Source organism: Colobus angolensis, unplaced genomic scaffold (genome assembly GCF_000951035.1).
Source record: "Colobus angolensis palliatus isolate OR3802 unplaced genomic scaffold, Cang.pa_1.0 Scaffold114, whole genome shotgun sequence".
Taxonomy (NCBI): domain Eukaryota; kingdom Metazoa; phylum Chordata; class Mammalia; order Primates; family Cercopithecidae; genus Colobus; species Colobus angolensis.
This window is the reverse complement of record NW_012112475.1, coordinates 2,555,888-2,574,986: the sequence shown is the minus strand read 5'-3', so window position 1 is coordinate 2,574,986 and position 19,099 is coordinate 2,555,888. Positions and strand designations below refer to the sequence as shown.

At 50.2% G+C, this 19,099-nt stretch overlaps 2 protein-coding genes across 2 annotated transcripts; both read right to left on the bottom strand.

Moving 5' to 3' along the window:
- Window positions 1-1,543, bottom strand: LOC105524601 (putative testis-specific Y-encoded-like protein 3). The gene has a single exon (XM_011959935.1). The coding sequence runs from the start codon at window positions 1,458-1,460 to the stop codon at window positions 399-401; it is 1,062 nt and encodes a 353-aa protein (XP_011815325.1). The 5' UTR covers window positions 1,461-1,543; the 3' UTR covers window positions 1-398.
- A 5,332-nt stretch (window positions 1,544-6,875) lies between these two features.
- Window positions 6,876-15,468, bottom strand: PLAGL2 (pleiomorphic adenoma gene-like 2). The gene is made up of 3 exons (XM_011959921.1): window positions 15,220-15,468; window positions 13,460-13,833; window positions 6,876-8,935 (listed from the first exon to the last, which is right to left on the bottom strand). The coding sequence occupies exons 1-3, from the start codon at window positions 15,226-15,228 to the stop codon at window positions 7,705-7,707; spliced, it is 1,614 nt and encodes a 537-aa protein (XP_011815311.1). The 5' UTR covers window positions 15,229-15,468; the 3' UTR covers window positions 6,876-7,704.
- Between the last annotated feature and the right edge of the window lie 3,631 nt (window positions 15,469-19,099).

Sequence of the window (19,099 nt, the reverse complement as noted above, 5' to 3'; positions counted from 1 at the left end):
CAGGCTGGAGTCTTGAAGCACAGGCCTCAAAGAGGCACCGTCCTCCAAGAAGTGACTTGTGGGTGCCCTTGTCAAAATTGGCTGGGATGGCCATGGTCACAGGTCCATGCCATAAAGATTATGGCAGTGCACATCCACAGCACTGGGTGCTTAGTGTAGACGTAGCAGCATGTGACAGCCACATGATGTTAACACAGAACACCATGAGGCCATATGGAAACAGCAGAGACTGGCCACGAGGGCCACAATCTGAGAGCTGAGTCCACCGAACATGCAGAGCCGGAGTGCACAGAACACACAGCAGACAGGAGAGCGCTCACCACGGGCCTGAGCCCGGTTCCACCACACACAGGAGGCACGAGGGAGCCTTACGTAGGCCCCACATCCCAAGGCAGCACTTAGCCAGACTGGAACCCGTAGGGCCTAGAAGGGGCCTCTGTGGGCCACCTTGCAAAGCCTCCCCTGGCTCTGCAGGGCCTATCCCCCAGCAGGTAGTACTGCAGGGGGTTGGGCCACAGGTCATCTTTAATAATCTGGGCAACCCTGTCGGCCTCTGGGAGGCTGTGCTGTGAAAACCAGCTGAAGAAGCTTCGGACAGTGTCCCGGTTCCTGTGTACGAGGGCTGGGGGTTCCTGGCCCCGGTGCCATCGGATGCGAGTCGCAATAGACACCACTCGGCCTGAGGCTCTGCATTCATACTCCTTCATTATCACCTTGTTCTGGAAGTAGGGGTTGCTCCAAAAGCGGAACTTGAATTTGCAACCTGTCCTGGAGTGCCTGAGCTTCCTCACCTCCAAATTCATCAGGTAGCAGAGCATATCTTCATCTCGAAGGCTGATCATGGCTGACAGCTGCGGGTGGTTCAGGAAGGCGGTGACCCAGAAGCCCGGAATATTCTGGATGATGAAGCTCCTACGGGCAAGGTGCAACCTGTGCGTCCGCCGAAACCTGCACTCGAGGCGGAGGTAGGCCCTGTCGGCCTGGGCGCTCACGGCCTCCAGTGAGTCCACAATTAGGGCACCAAGGTTCAGGAGCCCCGGGCCCTCCTGGGCCTCCGCTCCCACCTCCTGCTTCTCCTCCCCCACCAGCTTCTCCCCCACCTGCTGCTTCTCCACCTCCTCCGCTGGCTCCTCCTGGAAGATGGCGCCCTCCTCCACGGTCGCGTCCTCGGCCTTCTCGCCGGCTCCCGCCCGAGCCCCTAGCCCCTCTGAACCACAGGTTTCTGGGGCTTCGTCCCGGACCCGGCCGTTTTCCAGGCTTGGAGTAGTCGCCGCGGAGGCCGCTTCCCCGCGCCAGGGGCAAAGGAAGGCGGTCCCGGGGCCCGCTGCAGGGTGGAGGGACCTGCGCCCCCCAGCTTCTCGGGCCCGGGCCGCGGGGGCCATGTGCGCGTGCCCCTCCCGGGCAGGGCCGGGCGGCGGGCGCGCCGCGGCTTCCGGAGTCCCCGCCCTCTCGTCCGCCATCGCCTGCGGGAGCCTCTGACCTGGAGGGGCTCGGGGCGCGCGGACGACTGCGGGCTAGGCGAGAGGTGCGGCAGCTGGCGGGAGGACAGCGGGCGGAAGGCTCCGCCCCACGCGCCCCCCTCTCGGATGTGATTCGCCGGGGTCCCCCGCAGCCCGGGCGAGCGGCCTGGAGGCCCGGAGGAGGGGTACGGGACTGCCCCACGGGGACGCGACCGCGGGCGCCAGACGGAACTGGCCCCAGATTCGTTGGCGCTGGCGGTGGAGGTGGGGAGAAGTGTGTACCAAGCAAGGTCAGCTCGGAGCAAACACCAGGGGACAGGCCCAATCCCTGGCCAATTAAAACTTTCCCATCACAGCCACCACGCCAGGCGATTGCTCAATGTTCCCCATCTGCAGTGGGAAGGCAGGCGTCGCCCGGCTTCCACACTCGAGTGGCGCTTTTGGGCAGTTGTAGGACACTCAGCTTTGCACTGGATAAATTAACTCAGGCACATGCAGAGGGCTTAAGAGGTATCCCCTGCAAAGACTGACCAAACTTAAACTGGGAGCGGCAGATAATCTTCTGACACACAAAGGTGATCAACGCATTCAGGGAGGGAAAGCAGGTGCTTGAAATATTCATGTGGGGAAAATAAGCAAGGTCAGAGTGGAAGAATCTGGGGTGAGAGAGGGTCTTAAATGCTACAAACCAGGGAGCGAGTGGGCATCTGCCTGGTTTCTCCAACAGGAGTTGGTTCCTCCTGGGCTGGCTGGCAGAAGGCTGGTGGACCTTGCTTCACTTTGTCCTAGGCCCGAAGACTACCCTTCCAAAGGTGGACTCTAGCCTGAAGTGCAGGGACTGAACCTGGTAGGCTAAGGGCTGGATTGGCCAGCCCTTGCAGTCCTTGATCCTGCAAATCTGTGTTCCTCTGGTCTCAGCTCCCAAATTGTGACCTGTGGAGGTCAGTACCTCTAATCCCCCCACCTCTGCCTAGAAGTCTTTGCCACCTCTTCCAGAAAGTTTTCAGCCTTTTCCTGACCAATGGATACAACAGTTCCCTCATCTGAGCCCTCAGACCTTACTGTGGTATACACTCCCTAGGGAGCAAGGTAGATTTCCTTAGGGTCCTAGCTAGGGTTTTAACCTATTGGGGTGGACAGTGAACATCCATCAAGTGGAAGGCCAACGATGAAGGGTCAGCCCACTTCCTTTGTACACAAAAACACCTGCACTTGTTAATGGCCCCATAGGCTCTTGGGCTGGATTCCAAGTGACGTGCACTGCTTGGCCATGAACACTGGCTCCAGACCACAGAAAAGCCAGTTCAGTCTGAGCTCCTGATGGGAGGATCTCAGCACAAGGGTTGGTGCCCAAGATGGTGGTAACGACCTTCATTAGAGACCACCAAGCTCAGGTGAAGCCATGTAAGCCTCTCAGCACTCTGCCTGAACCTGGTGGTTGGACACAAGTGTAGGTAAGGTCAGGTCCTAGCTGTCACCAGCTGTGCACCTTGGGCAGTGACTAGGGTGAACATTTGTCCTTTCTTGGACAACCAGCATCAATTCCTCATCCTAAGAGTGCCCCAAATTTCCTTTGAGAAACCACTCCTCCTGTCTCAGCCTTGTTGTCAGGGGCATATGGTAACTGGTTTGGGGATGGCATAGAATCCGATCAAGGCCAATGAAACAGGATGCTTACTGGGGCTTCTGTGGCAAATCCTCTCCTGAGAGCCCGGAAAGGGCTGCTTCCTTCTGGTCGGCAATGTGTGAGAATGGCAGGTCTGGAATCCAGGCAGCACTCTGTTCACTGCCACACAAAGGGGAAATCTACTTTGTAGGGCCTGTGGATGAAGTCACAACTGCACAAGACAGAGCAGAGAGAAATAAGAATGCTGAGGCCAACCATGTTGGAGCCACAAGATCAAGCCTAACCTAAAGACTGCTCTACATCTGGCATTTTCCAGTTACATGCAATTTCACTGTTTAAAGCCAGTTTGATTTTGGCTGTCTGACCCTTGCATCCAAGATGATTGATAGAATTATGCCACTTACCTCAAGACATGCAAATAAGATATTTAACTTAAAAGTACAAAGCTTGTAGGTGCTGATGGGAGGGGTTTTTACTGTCTGCCCTACACTCACCATCATCTAGGATGCTAAAGATGTCTGGAGACTCCAATTCTTCCCAATTCCAGGCTGTCTCCAACCCTTTCCCAATCAGACAGGTTCACAACTCCCAAACACATCATTCAGAAGTTTTTAATAAACAACTTCATTATAAAAACCTTTTTTTGAAAATGTAATTCTGTAAAACATTGAAAAATCTACTTTAACAAAGATATGCCCTGTGCATTTTCTAATGGCACTTATACTTTACAATTAAAAACCTTGTTTTATATAAAGCCAAAAATACTCCAAGAGGTTATTCACTGTGTTTACAAAGTGCTAGAAGATTTCTGTCTTGTATTTTTCTCTTTAAATAATCTGGAGTTACAAAGCCTTGACCGCTGGTAGGGAGGGAGAAGCATGAGAAGTGGTGTCTCAGGAGTTCTAGTGCCAAATATGCAGAGGTGGAGAGGTGCACGTGGGAAGCATGAGCTGAGGAAGTCAGCCAGCACACAAAGAAATCGGACTGGAATGTTTCCAAGCCCTCCAGGGAGGCACAAGACTATCATGGTGAATGAGCGCCCTTCCCTCACCACAGGCCCTACTCTCCAGAGGCGAAGGCTACGGCCAGTTCCTTCCTCACCACAGGCCCTACTCTCCAGAGGCGAAGGCCACGGCCAGTTCCTTCCCTCACCACAGGCCCTACTCTCCAGAGGCGAAGGCCACAGCCAGTTCCTTCCACAGCAGGTTCAGAGCTCCAGGAGAGGCCAGGGTGGGGTTCCAGAGGAATCTGGACTTTTCTGGCCAACACCTGCCTAAGGCAAAGTTTCTTGTTACATAAATATCCTTGTTAAAAGTAAAATATTGATCCTGTACAATATAACCTGTTAAAAAATCGTGCTTACAAACAGCTCCTAGATAAGAGGGGAGGTGGAGAGAGGACGGAGAAAACAGCTACCAAAAAGGCAGGGGGGAATTTAAAGGACTACTAGGGAAAGCTTTAGGGCAGTGGGAGAATTCCAACTTAGGAGAATATCAACGAGCAAAAAAGTAATCACACCTGCTTCCCGGATTTCAATTAAGAAAATGCCATTTGTAAAAGGTTGGGGAGGGGGGCAACCTCATTGGTGCTCCTTTCCCTGCCTCCCACCTCAAGATGATGCAGAGATCCTTTGAGCTGACACCTGGGCATGTCATCCCCTTACCCCCAGGGCTGCGCTCAGCCCTGACCAGCTACTGTGTAGGGTGGGAGGGAGACAGCCCATTGCTGACAGAGGCTGGAAGTAGCAGGGAAAGGGGACGTCACCCCTTTTTTTCCTGGTCCCTCATTGGTCTTTGCCATATGCCATGGCTCCTGTCCTGGGCAGATGTCCCTCAGGTTCTCATGGCCTCAGTAAGCATACTGAAGTGAGTTTGGGTACTGAGTATAGGATAAAGCTATTCTTATCCTTTGAACAACCAGGCCACTAAGGCTTTTTTTTTTTCTCCCCCCCCCCCCGCCCGCCACCTCCCAGATTTTAGGAAGGGAGGTTTAAGAAATGACTGGCTAGCTATGGTCCAAAAAAAAAAAAGGTGAAGGCAGATATCATTCCTCTGTACCAGCAAAGTTCACAGTGATAGGAAAATTCCTTGTGGGTGCTGAGGACACTAAGGGAGGAGGAAAGGAAAGACAGGATAGATGGGAGGACACGGGAATGGGGAAGGCAAGGAGAAAAGACAGGAGGTGGGGGCAAGGCCCCAGTTATAAGGGTTTAAACAGTTGCTTTGCCAGTCCTATGACTTTCCTAGCATCACTTAAGGGGAGAAAGAATTCGAGGGAGGGACAGGAAAGGGCAGGCAGAGAAGAAAGGACTCCTCTAACAGCCCAGGACTTTGTGTTCTGCAGCCAGAGGCTCAGTGGCCTCTGTAAACTGAGGGTGTAGGGAAGGTGGCAGTTAAGGTGAGAAGGGTTGCTGGGTCTAGTAATGAAAACCAGATACAAGGAGAATGGCAACAGCGAGTCCCAACTGGATTCTCACATACTATCGCCTATAATACAAGTCCCAATAACATGCACAGCATGCAGGAGGTGGCTGCGTACCAAGGTAGACGCTTTTTAAAATAAACCTTAATTAGTCCCTGGGACTCACTGAAACTAATTTTTAGAAGCAAATCATCTAGTCTGATTCTAACCTTGCCAGACATTTTAATGTCTGGTTTTGTTTTTTAAAAGGTATCCCAAGCTACCCTGCCTAAATCGAAACACACTTATTCCAAATTGCTTCCAATCAAGGGCTAGGGAGCTAAATTTTAAGGCTTTTACCTCAAACAAGGAGTACTGGCTTGGGCTGAAGCAGAAGCCTGAGTCCTGGACCTGCTCAGTTCCTGATGACAAACCAAGTGAACCTAGACAGAAGTTGGGTGAGGGAGAACTGGTAGAAGGCTGAGGCAGTTCCTTGGTAGTTTGTCCTGAAATCCTAGTGGAGAAGTCAGCAGGAGGCACCTACTGAGAGAAGTGCCCAGAAACTGCTGACTGCATCTGTTAAGAGTTAACAGTAAAGAGGTAGAAGTGTGTTTCTGAATCAGAGTGGAGGCGTCTCAAGGGTCCCACAATGGAGGTCCCTGAGCTGCCTCCCTTCCATGAGTGGGAAGAGTGAAGCCCATGAAGAACTGAGATGAAGCAAGGATGGGGTTCCTGGGCTCTGGGCAAGGGCTGTACTCTCTGCGGTAGGGAGCCCCACAAGTCAGAAGAGAAGAACTGATCATTGTTGCAAGAAACCTTGCTGGATACTGGGGGAAAACTGGAGGCGGGGGCGGGGGCACAAGGAAGTAGAAGTGATTTGACGGAGAGCAGAGAAGCCTACGCACAGTGGCTGAGTCCACTGTAAAGTGGAAGAGACAGAAGGGACATTGCGGATAAGGAAAATTTTGGTTTGGGACACAACAATGTACCCATAGATTAGGACTTAGCTATCTGCCCATTCCTTTCTGCAAACTCTTCTTCCAACAATTCCACAACTTCCTGGAAAAGGGACAGGTGGGAGGAAGACAAATGAAGGGCTCAGACCTCCTCCTTCGCTATCCACACCAACCCAGACTCTGCTTCCAAGACTAGTAACAACAGCTCATGATGTTCAAGGTGGGGCTAAGGGATGGGGAGGTGATGGACATGGGCATGCCTTTCATTTCTTCCCCTCTCCAGTTCAAGAGAAGGATGAGGGGGTCATAATGTACTTGGAGAAAAACAGAATTGCAGACCTGTGAGAAAACTGCTCCAATCTTCTTGCCTGTCTTCTGTGGACACTGCCGAGGCAGGCAGGAACAGATGCAGTCATGGAAGATGGCAGAGACTGGAGCAGTCCAAACTCAGTTTATTTCCCCACAGGGGAAAAATGTGACCTCAAGTGAAGAGAAGTCAGCAAGACCCGACTCCGCCTTGTAAACAGGACTCCAGTTAACACCAGGTACCAAATGGTTCAGGCTGGTGCCAACTGGAACGGACTGATGGGAATGGATTCACGGTGTGTAAACAGTGTTCACTGCAATCATTCTAAGGCTAACAGCTTGGCAAGGGAGGTGAAATGGTGTGTCTGAGGCGACTGTGTAAACGGTACCATTGCTGGACAACACTGACTGAAAATGGAGGTGCTGGTACAGGATGCATGGGTGGGTGGGAAATAAAGGCCTTCTCTCCTGCCCATTGGTTGGAAACAGGCTATGGAGCCAAGTGACCTTCTACAGCAGGGCCTGACCAACTGACTGCTGTGGGGTCTGCAGGTTGGGACCAGAAGGCGGACTTCTTGGGCAATTTCTCTTGAGGTCATCCAAGGTGAAACCCTCTGTGTCTCCAAGAGGCCTCCCCATTCTCCAAAGAGGAGGAGGTTCTGGCGCTTTGGAGAGAAAGAGGGCTAAGTGTGGCTCCCGATTCAGGTCAAAAAAATAAAAGTAAAAAATACCTGAAGTCCTACGGTATGAGATCTTTTCACAGGGTTGGGGCTCAAGGCTCCTTCTGGAATTGATCCTGGAGCCTGAACCCACAAACCAAGTGCTCCATACAGACACTGGAATTTTTTTTGAACCCAGCTCTGAAAGCTCAGCTGCCTTCAAGGGGGACACGGACGGGGTGGGTACTAAGGCTCCCTAACAGAGCCAAAAACTGAGCTGAGGGCCTCTGTGGGGGCTACTGGAATGCTTGGTGGAAACGAGGCAGGGTGGTGCTACTCAGGCCAGACGTGAAGACAGGAGGCAAGGAGTGCAGAGGCCCAAAGTTCAGTGGTCCCCCAGCTCCTGGGGAATCTTGAGGCTGAGCTTGCAAAGTGGTGAGCAGAGGCTGTGCCTCAGCCTGGGAGTAGCCCATGACCAAGCCTCCTGTGGCCCCAGGTGGGTTACACGGGGGCAGGTTGAGTGGAAGAAAGCCCAGTAGGTGGGAGAAGTCCACATTAGCAGCGCAGAGGGCCTCAGAGAGGTTGGCGGGGCTCTTGGCAAGCAGTGCTTCATCTAGGTGGGCCGCAGCTGCCGCCGGCTGAGGTGAGGCGGGCTGGGGTTCAGCGGATGAGAGAGACAGGCTTCCAGGAAGCTCCGCCAGAAAACTATCCACCTCCACTTTGGGCAATTTGTCGGGCAAGTATGAGGTAGATCCAAGCTGGTATTTTGGAGGGAGCTGAGCTGGGGAAGAGATAGGTGAGGATTCCAGAGGGTAGCTCATACCCATGGGCAGCGTGTTGTGCACCAAGGAGTGTGGCATGCCCGTGCTAGGCATGGTAGGGATGTGGGCACCATACATGCCCATGGGCAACATGCCAGGGAAGGCCTTGGTCCCCATTACGTCCCGAGAGGCCATGCACAGCACAGGGCTCAGCTCTTCCTTCACACTGACTGTGGAGCTGCAGCTGAGTAGGCCTAACATGTCCACGGGCTCTGTCTTGATCTTGAGCAGCTCCTGCGAGTGGCTCTTCTTGACATGACGCGTCAGGTGGTCCTTACGGCCAAACCGCTGGGCACAGTACTGGCACAGGAAGTCCTTACGGCCTGTGTGCACCACAAGGTGCCGCCGTACATCCTTACGAGTATAGAACCGCCGGTCGCAGTGGTCACAGGGGTGCTTCTTCTCCTTGGCACCGCTTGCTACCCGGCGTGAGTGGGCCTTCAGGTGCTCTAGCAGGGCCTGGGTACTCTCAAAGGTCTGCAGGCACACCTTGCAGCTGAGGTCACCGCTGCTGGCAGCATGCATGGCCAGGTGGCGCCGGTAGCCCAGCTTTGTATTGTAATTCTTACCACACTCAGAGCAGTGGAGGGCCTCTTTGTTAGGGTCATGGGTCTGCAGATGGTTCCGCAGATGGTCCTTGCGGTGAAACATCTTATCACAGTACATACACTGGTGGGGTTTCTGGGCTGAGTGGGTGGCCATGTGCCTGGGGGTAGAGACAGGGGAGAGGGGAGAAAGCAGAAAAAGGGGAGATCACAAGGGATGACTGGACAACCAAGGTGTCCATTAACAGGAAACTAGATACAATAACTATGGTAAAGGCTTGCAATGCAATACCAAACCAATTATATTCTACAGATATCCTTGCTTATCTGCAAAATAATGTGTACTGATATTCTCTGCAGCATTGCTTGTAGTAGCAAAAAAAAAAAATCAGAAACAATCTGATCGTCCAATCTATCAATAGGGAACTGGTTACATAAATTATGATAAGTCCATAAAATGACTCAACTTTTCAAAAATGAGGCTTTATGTGTACTTACAGGGAACATGCTCCTAAGAGACAGGAAGTAGAAAAAAAGCAAGGAGGCAGAATAGTGGATACAGAATAGGATTCTATGTGAAAAGGGGAAAAATATATGTACGTTTGCTTGTATATGCCTAAAATATTTCTGGAAGGATATACAAGAAACTGATACCAGTGGCTGCCTATGCAAAAAAGAACCTAACAGCTTATGGATGGGTGTCACGGAGAATTTTCATCATATAAGTTTTGATACCTTTTGATTTTTTTTTTTTTTTTTGAGGCGGAGTCTCGCTCTGTCGACCGGACTGGAGTGCAGTGGCCTGATCTCAGCTCACTGCAAGCTCCGCCTCCCGGGTTTACGCCATTCTCCTGCCTCAGCCTCCCAAGTAGCTGGGACTACAGGCGCCCGCCACCTCGCCCGGCTAGTTTTTGTATTTTTAGTAGAGACGGGGTTTCACCGTGTTAGCCAGGATGGTCTCGATCTCCTGACCTCGTGATCCGCCCGTCTCGGCCTCCCAAAGTGCTGGGATTACAGGCTTGAGCCACCGCGCCCGGCCTACCTTTTGATTTTTGAATTACATGGATGTACTTTGTTCTTCAAACATTACATTTAAATAATTTTAAATGATACGATAAAGAAAAAATGAAATATATCTAAACTTCCAGTCTGGGCATAGTGGTGCACGCCTGTAATCACAGCACTATGGGAGGGCGAGGCAGGAGGATCGTTTGAGCCCAGGAGTTCGAGACCAGCCTGAACCATAGCAAGACCTTGTCTCTACAAAATCTTAAACATTAGATGGGCATGGCAGCACGCACCTGTAGTCCTAGCTACTCAAGAGGCTAAGGCAGGATTACCTGAGACCAGGAATTCGAAGTTGCAGTGAGCTATGATCGCACCACTGCACTCCATCCTGGGTGACAGAGCGAGACTTCGTCTCTAAATAAATAAATAAACTTCCTTATCTAGAACAAATTTCCAAGATATGTAGGGCTAAGTCAAAAAAGGAAGTTCAATACAGTGCATGTAATACAATCTTTTTTGAAAATAAAAAAGAAAGGGAATATACACATTTGAATGTCTTAGGAAGGATACACAAAAACCAACCCACCAGCTGCCTTTGGGGAGAGGAACAGGGACTTCGAGTGTGAGGACCATTCACTCCTCATGGCATGCCAGTTAGTACCACTTGAACTGCTTGTCATGTAAACCAGTAACACTTCAAGAAATGTTTTAATGGTATGGCACTTCAGCGTCCCTTGGTTTACCTGATCCCATACGGTTGAAAAGTGGCTCAGAATCCAGGAACTGCAATTCACAGCTCCAGAGCATATTCAGAATCAACTCAGCACCCACTGTTTGCCAGGCTCTGTGTAAGTTGTGTCATTAACCTTGATCTCCAGACAAGGAAAGGAGTCTAAAAAATAAGGCAGCCCCCTCACCCGCCAGTTGGTAAGTAGCAGAGGCTGGATTTAAACAGGCCTTCGGAAGACCTGTGTTCAGTCAGGTACGCAACAGTTGTCTCTCTCGTACAGCACTCTGTGATCCTTTCCACCTGGAGGGTATCAAACACACCCACTGCCCACATCCCACATGTGCATGCTCAAGAATATTCATGCCTGTGTGGGTTACTATCAACCTCCTGTGATGGAACTGACGTGGTAATGTAGAGAGGGAGGTGCTTAGTGATCCACTGTTCATTTCCCTCATTTTGCAGGTGAGGAAACTGAGGCCCAAAGAGGTTCAGTAACTCACCTAAGATCACACAGTAAATTATATGTGATGAGTCAGAGCTCCTGCCTCCTGACCTAGGACCTTTCCTGCAGCCGCCCACTGGTAACCAGACCATCATTAAGAAAGTCTAGGCCGGGTGCGGTGGCTCAAGCCTGTAATCCCAGCACTATGGGAGGCCGAGACGGGCGGATCACGCGGTCAAGAGATCGAGACCATCCTGGCTAACATGGTGAAACCCCGTCTCTACTAAAAATACAAAAAACTAGCCAGGCGAGGTGGCGGGTGCCTGTAGTCCCAGCTACTTGGGAGGCTGAGGCAGGAGAATGGTGTAGACCCAGGAGGCGGAGCTTGCAGTGAGCTGAGATCCAGCCACTGCACTCCAACCCAGGCGACAGAGCTAGACTCCGTCTCAAAAAAAAAGAAAGTCTAAGAAGGTTGGGTGCAGTGGCTCATGCCAATAATCTCAATACTTTGGGAGGCTACGGTGGGGGGACTGCTTGAGGCCAGGAGTTTGAGACCACTCTGCACAACACAGGGAAGAGACTCTGTCTCTAGAAAATGTACAAAAATTAGCGGGTGTGGTGGTGGTACAAGCCTGTGGTCCTAGCTACTCAGGAGGCTGAGGCAGGAGGATCACTTGAGCCCAGGAGTTTGAGGCTGCAGTTATTTATGATCACGCCACTATACTCCAGCTTGGGCAAAAGTGAGACCTTGTCTCAAAAAAAAAGAAAAAAAAGAAAGCTTAAGAATATGGCCTTGACTGGAGTTCCCTTAAGATACAGGAGCACACAGAGAATCTAAGCACTCCTGAGGACCACAGAACAACTGTCAAGAGAGCAATCCTGGCTACCACACTACCCTGTTGCCTATTTTAGTCCCTTCCTATTAACTGTTTTTCAGATGAGGAACTGAGGCTTTGTGGTCATCTTGTTCATGTATTTACTTGTTTACTGTCTGTACCCACTATTAAGACCATAAACCCAAGGAGGGCCAGCACCCCCATCTGACTGGCTCACTCCTCCGCCGCCGCTTGCACCGAGCACTGTGCCTGGTACAGAGCAAGAGCTCAATAACGTTGGGTAGATGAATGGATGGTTGGATGACTGTGCATCAGGCCAATCTACCTCATTTCTAAAGGGCAAGTTCAAGGTTCCTCTAACGTGAAATTTTGAGACAGTCTCGCTCTGTCACCCAGGCTGGAGTACAGTGGCACAATCTCAGTTCACTGCAACCTCCTTCTCCTGGGTTCAAGTGATTCTCCTGCCACAGCCTCCCAAGTAGCTGGGACTACAGGCATGCACCACCACACCTAGCTAATTTTTAAAAATTTTTAGTAGAGACAGGGTTTTGCCATGTTGGCCAGGCTTGCCTCAAACTCCTGGCCTCAAGTGATCCGCCCACCTCAGCCCCCCAAAGTGCTGGGATTACAAGTGCAAGCCACCATGCCTGGCCCAAAATTGCTTTTGACCATGCCTGCCTGTCTTCACCAAAGCAACCAAAGCTGCTCTTCTCTATCTGCCTTATGTCAGGACTTTTACATTTAATTTCACTTTAAGTAGGGGTTCTTGGGCTTATAAGTTTCAGAAAAGCAGCTGCCCCAGTGGGCAACAGGGAGACAGACATAGTTAAATGAGTAAGTAGCAGGCTGATTCAGTAGAAGAGGCACTGCAGGACCTCTGAAGCTGTGTGACCTTGGGTAAGTTACGTCCCTACTCTGAGCCTCTACTTTAAAATTTACAGATTGGGCCAAAAGGTCTACTTTTCCTTCTAAAGTTCGAATACTGATTCCTGATTCCTAACTTCTAGCTAAAATTCTGACCATCACCTGACAAAGGTGAGGAAAGCAATATTTTAAAAAAATGTTCAGGGCTAAGTGCAGTGGCTCATGCCTGTAATCTCACTGCTTTGGGAAACCAAGGCAGGAGGATCACTTGAGCCCAGGAGTTTGAGACCAGCCTGGGCAACACAGCCAGACCCCCATCTCTACAAAAAATTAAAAACATAATCAAGTGCAGTGGTTCAAGCCTGTAATCCTAGTTACCTGGGAGAATGAGGTGAGAGGATCACTTGAGCCCAGGAATTGGAGGCTGCAGTGAGCTGACTGCACCACAGTACTCTAGCCTGGATGACAGAGCAAGACTCCCATCTCTTTAAAAAAAAAAAATTCAAGGCTGCCTGACATTGGCACCTAGATCGTTACTAAGAAGGTGTAAGAAGGCCGGGTGCAGTGGCTCACGCCGCTAATCCCAATAGTTTGGGAGGCAACCCATCAGATTCTAGTGTCTGAATCAAGCAATCTGAATCAATTTTAGAGAGTGACTTCAACTGTTTGGCATTCAGGGTATACTTGTAGGACAAATAAACCTCCACTCTTTTGCCACAGATTAAAAACCCACTCTAGGCAGAGTCTCTCTGCTTTTTCCCTCTGGGAACCTCAGGGCAGGAAGAGATATGAGAGTGTCACCTACCTATACAGCTTGTATTTGGAAGCAAAAGCCTTGCCACAGTGCAGCTGAGGGCAGCTATACGGTCTCTGCTCTGGTTGCGGAAGGGTGTGAGGCCTCAGCTTCTCCCCATTTGAGAAAGGTGTCCCCGAAATTTCACATTGGCATTTCACTTGACTCTCCGCCTCCCGGCCCCGAGGCCTGGGAACTAGTTTCCAGCCCACTTCCTCCTCCTGCTTTGCATCTTGAATCCAGGGGGGGACGCTGGTGAAAAATGTGGTCATGGCAAGGCTAATGGCAAAGGGCCATGTTATTGAGAAAGCCTCTCCATCCGCTCCACACAGGCTCTCAGCTCTGTCACAGCCTCCAACGCAGCTTTCAGAAAACAATCTCTTCACCTGAAACATCAGAACACCTGGTGTTAGGGAGCCCAATATCATGAGAACATGGGCTCTGGAGGCAGACAGATCCCGTTCCAATCCCAGCCTTTCCACTTAGAAGCTGTGCGACTTTCAGCCAATTACTTACTTCCCTGAGTTGTTTCCTTATTTATAAAATGGGCATAATAATCTCTTAAATTGTAAAAATGTTTTGAGGATTACATGAGATCATGAATATAAAGCATTCAGCAGAAGGCTGGGCATCCATTAAGTCCTTAGTGGTAGCTACTATTACTAGTACCATTTAGGCTAATAAGAAACAAGATAAACTGAAGAACCAAAAGCCCCAAAACTTCAAACTTTTTCTTCTGGACCTCACTTTTATATCCTTTCCATTGAACCCAGAGATAGCGGTTCCTCCTTCTCATTACCCTGGCACCTCCTCGTCCACTACTTTCCACAATTCTCCTCCTCATGGAGGTGCTAAGGAGCAATAAAATGCCCAAAAGGCAAGAGAGGAGGAAGGGGAAGTCTCTACTTAGGAAATTTACATCCTGGATAGTCAGCCCTGGTACCAGATGTGTTTCTTAGCAGTGCATCAACATCAGGAGGGTCTGTCTGGGAAGGCAACAGCAGATTCCTAGCATTTTCCCTAAACCAGGACTGGTCCCATCCTGACCACCACCACTTCTTTGGGTCTCTGTCTCAGGGCCCAGACCGTCCCTCTTTCGCAAAGCCTGTCCAACACCCCAGGTGCTGAGGGGCCCCTCCTACAGGCCCTCAGAGTACATATGCACATCTCCATTAGAAGAAGGTAGCAAGCTCACATTGGAATTTACTTCTCTCCACCAGCCTGATTATTTGAGGGCTTGCATCATCTCTCTTTCATCTCTATATACCTAATATCTAAAAAAGGAACCTCAACTTTATTTCAAATAACTAGTCACTGAATGCAGGCTGATTCTCAGGGACCAACCTATGCCCAGGTAGTTCTGGTTTAAACTGGGTTCACAGCCATTCCCAAATGGGGAGCCAAAATCTTAAAGTCTGATTCTTTCTCTTGTTGAATAGAAGGGGAGATGTGCAAGGATGACACAACTCCTTTCCGGATACCAATCCAGAGGAAGAGGATGGGAGTTACCACACTGACTCTCAAAAGGGGACGAGACCCACATTCATACTCCCGAGCTTACCACAGGTTACCAACCACAAGGCAACCTGCTACAACAGGGGGATTCCCTTTGAAGAGATCATGTCAAAATTTGATCATGAGGCTTTTCCATGTGAAGAGAGAAAAAAGGGGTGTCTGGGGATTATCCACGAGAATCTGGGGAGGGCTCTAACTGCACAAACTAGCTGTGGGCCACAGAATGCTTGCTCAGCTCATTAGCACCTGCTGCTTACAGTGACCATTCATCCAACAGACTGGCCGTGAACAAGATGATGGGATCAGCGGGTTCATGCCCCAGAGAGCTTTGCTCATCATTAACATGAGCTATGTCCTGTTCAGGAACCATTCCTCTTGTGGAAGAAACACTGCAATGTAATATGATAAACATGTCCCCATCATGAGTGTAGATTTGTCTAGAAAGATCTGCACTAAGGTGGCTGCGTTTTGCATGAATCACATCCTGAGGAGGGGTAGGTAGCACTAAAAACCAGTCCCACTTCAGCCTTCGAGTCATTATGGCATATGTGCTCGCTTCACTATAAACCTCAAAGGCCTGTGACGTCTGGCTTTCATTGTTTAAGTCCCCTCCTCCTTTGCAAGGGTGGAATTACCTGTAATAGCAGCGATTACTATGCACCTTGGAATTGAGCAGAGAGTGTGCCCGAGTGTGCATGTTTAGATTGGAGGGAATTACCCCTACCTTCAAAGTCAAATTCTACTCCCCCTTCATTTTGAAATCATGCACCTCAGCCTCTGGAAAGTTAGGAATGGCAGCCAGAAGGAAACAAGTCACATCAGTTTGGCTGATGTGAGAGAGGAGCCTAGCCCTGGAAACTCCACACAAACTCAGAAAGAGAACATGACGTCCCCACCTCCCACACGTCCACCTCATCTGTTCTGAACAAGCACAAACAAGACACAATAGTTTAGTAGGCTGCTACTGAAACAGTGAGTAATGGGCTTCTAGGAAAGAGGATGGTGGTGGCTAAGGAGCTTGTACTGATAGAGCCAAAGGAGGAAAGCAGCAGCCATGTGCTCACCTTGATCTGCTTTTAATGGAGCTATGTCTTCACAAAGAGCCAACACCCTGATCCTACTCTCCTACACTTTTCAAAAGGCACAGGAAGTCCCTACCTACAGTCACCAGCAGGCTCTTGGATACCCAAAGCTGCTAGTGTCACCTATGAACCCTTTTGGGGATCTAGTCTGTCTCTCTCTCTGCCCTTTGTCTGCAAACTCCTCTGATCCAGAAAGATTCCTGGGTTTGTCTCACATAATCAGAAGGTCTGTTCCTTCAGACTTGTCCTTCCTCAGCAAAACTGTGAAAGAATTCTACTTCTCTTTCAAAGCTGCTCTTCTGGTCTCACATTTTAATCTTAACGACTATAGACTACAGAGAAGCTGACAGAACCTGTTTCCATAAAACAAACACAATCCTTCCCAGTTACTGGCATAACTCAGTATATTTTCAGCCTAAGATTCTTTCTAGTGCCTGATCTGAAAGGGGAAAGAACCTTGGACTTGCTATCAGAAGAGCTGCCACTTACTAACTGGGAAACCATAGGCAGTTTACTTTATTTCTCTGAACCTCAGTTTCCTTAATTTCTAAAATAGGGATTTATTTTCCTTACCTGTAAGATTCGTATAGAGGATTAAGTGAAATAATACTCTGGAAAGTGGCTGATACAAAATGTGTGCTGAATACACGCAGTGCCTTCTCTGAGGTCTCAGCTGTGTCTCCCTCTTTTTCCGCATGAGGCCTGAGTAGTACTTCTTTTTTTTCCTCTTTAATGTTACTTCTCAGGCCTCAGAGTGAGTTTCCTTCCTTTCCCAACATCTCCCCCAGAATGCAGTCTTGCCCTTTTCCCTCACAACTAACCCTCGGCACATCCCCTTTAAAGAGCCCTTTACTTTACCTCCCTCTAGGCACCATCTCCTGGGCCAGAGTTCTCTCTTGAGCAGACAGCCACTTTCCTATACCCTCTCCTATTATTAGGGCTCCATATCCCAAACAGGAATGTGTGCTAAAAACTCTGTATGGTCCTCTTTGGAAGCTGAAACTGAGACATATTTCTCTCCAGTCTGTCCATCCCCTGTTATGTGCCATGATGCCTGCTGCCCTCTGATGAAACTATAGTTTTTATGGTGTTACATCATTTCTATAGAAACTGCGTTCTTTCTCCATTATTAGCCTGTTTCCTCATCTGTAAAGCTAAAAATACTTACCTCACAGGCTTGCTGTAAGGATTATTTTAGTGAGGTATGCAAAGGGTTCAGCACAGGGCTTGGCCTGCTAGAAGTACCCAACAAAAGACAGCTATTATCTTTGTCTTTGTATTGAGTTGCATGTTTCCACCTTCTACTACCACACTCAAATTCTCCTAACTCTCACCTAAAAAACTGTTAAGAGATAACATCCCTGCACAAGGAAAGGGTTAATCTTTGAGTGTTCTTAACTAAAGAGACCCACAGAGGATTAACAGCTCCACTTCAGTGACTACCCTAAAATAGCTTTTATCCTCCTGCCCAAGAGTTACTTGGGGATCTGAAGAACTCAATTCAACACCTGCCGGAGGAAATAGACCCGGAACGTTCCTTGGGGTAGAATCTTCCCTAAAGCAGAACCCAAAATAGCAACTGGGAAATTATAAATAGACTTAGAGGAAAGAAAAAAAAAAAACAGATCCTGATCTCGGAACCAGAAACAAATCCTAAAGACACACTGGTTGGCTGGAAAACAGTGAGAAGAGGGAAAATGGGAATGCTGTCGCCCCCTTTCCCCCCGCCCACTCCAGAGTGGTGGGAGAATTAAATTACAGGGAGGCTGGAGAGTCTCAATGACTTGCATCATTCCAAGAAACATCAAACAGGATTAACAGGGGTTGGATTTACTCTCAGGCTGCTAATTCTTCTGTCAGTGTAGATGGGCCCTCTTTAGAGTCCCTTTGATTCACTATTTCCTCAGATTCCTGCTGCCTCCCACTCCTGGGGAGGCCTTGAACAAATGGCTGCAACTCATCACAACCCCATTTTCATGGGGAGAAAACCTGATTCGACACCCCCGCCCCCAATCTGGTGGCCTCACTTTAGGAGAGAAGGGTTAGAAACCCAAGGCCAGACTTACAGTCCCATGACTGACAGGTGGAAAAACACACAAGCCAGGAGACAGGCTATGCTTGCAGGTGAAAGCACCGATTCCCCCACACAGCTGTCCCCATATCCTCCATCTAACAGGGCCCTTTCTCCCCACCAAGATGGGCCACAGCCTGGTCCCAGGCCAGCTTTTAGACTACCCCACTGTGGTGTGGGAAAGGTTCAATTTCCCCGAGCCTGGGAGAGATGGAGAGTAGATGAGGGCTGGAGAAGCAAGGGAAATTCAGGGAGAAGTCTGGAGGGAGTCTCCGGGATGGGAAGGAAGAGCGAGGATGGGAAGGAATCGTGAGCAAGTTTCCTGGGTCTCTAAGGGATCCCCACAAGAATGAGATGGGGGATTCTAAGGGTTGGAGGGCTGGGGGGTTGGGGATAGTCAGAAGTGAATCCTCCGAATTTCAAGAGGGTCTCAAAATGGGTAACAGGATGGAAGATGTCGAAAGCTTGGGAGTATGGCCACTGAGGAGGGAACTACAGGTGGGGCTTATCCGACTTCTCCAGACCCAGATATTTGAGGGAAGCCTCAAAGGGGGTTATGTAAGTCTGAAAAATAAAACAGGGTACAGAGCGGGCTATCTGGAGCAGCAAAGGGGGTTATGTGGGTCTGGGTAGGCGTGTCGGAGGGAAGGAGCAGGTGCAGCTTATCTGCGTCCCCCAGACCCGGGTCCCTGGTAAGGTCAGCGGCGCGTTATCTGGGTCTCCAGGGAGCCTGGGGGTCGGGAGTGGGGGTCTCTCAGGACTGCGTCTCCAGGTCTCGGAAGGGAGGGGACCAGTGGCTTCCTCGGGCCCCCCAGACACAGGTATGGGGTCCAGGGAGAGTTTTCGTCACCCCAGGGCCTGTCTGAGGCCGGGTTGGCGCAGACCGGGCCCCGGATCGGGGGTGTGGGCGACCGCGCTGAGGGGCCCGAGATGAGGGGCACCGCCGCTCCGGGTACAGGGCGCGCGGACCCAGCGAGACGGCCT

Bases quoted from the DNA above. Each gene is read 5' to 3' on its own strand.
- PLAGL2 (XM_011959921.1), bottom strand. The intron at 8,936-13,459 runs GTAGGTGACACT...CTCTACCCCCAG, and splicing joins TCCAAATACAAGCTGTATAG to GCACATGGCCACCCACTCAG.
- LOC105524601 (XM_011959935.1), bottom strand. From the start codon at position 1,460: ATGGCGGACGAGAGGGCGGGGACTCCGGAAGCCGCGGCGCGCCCGCCG.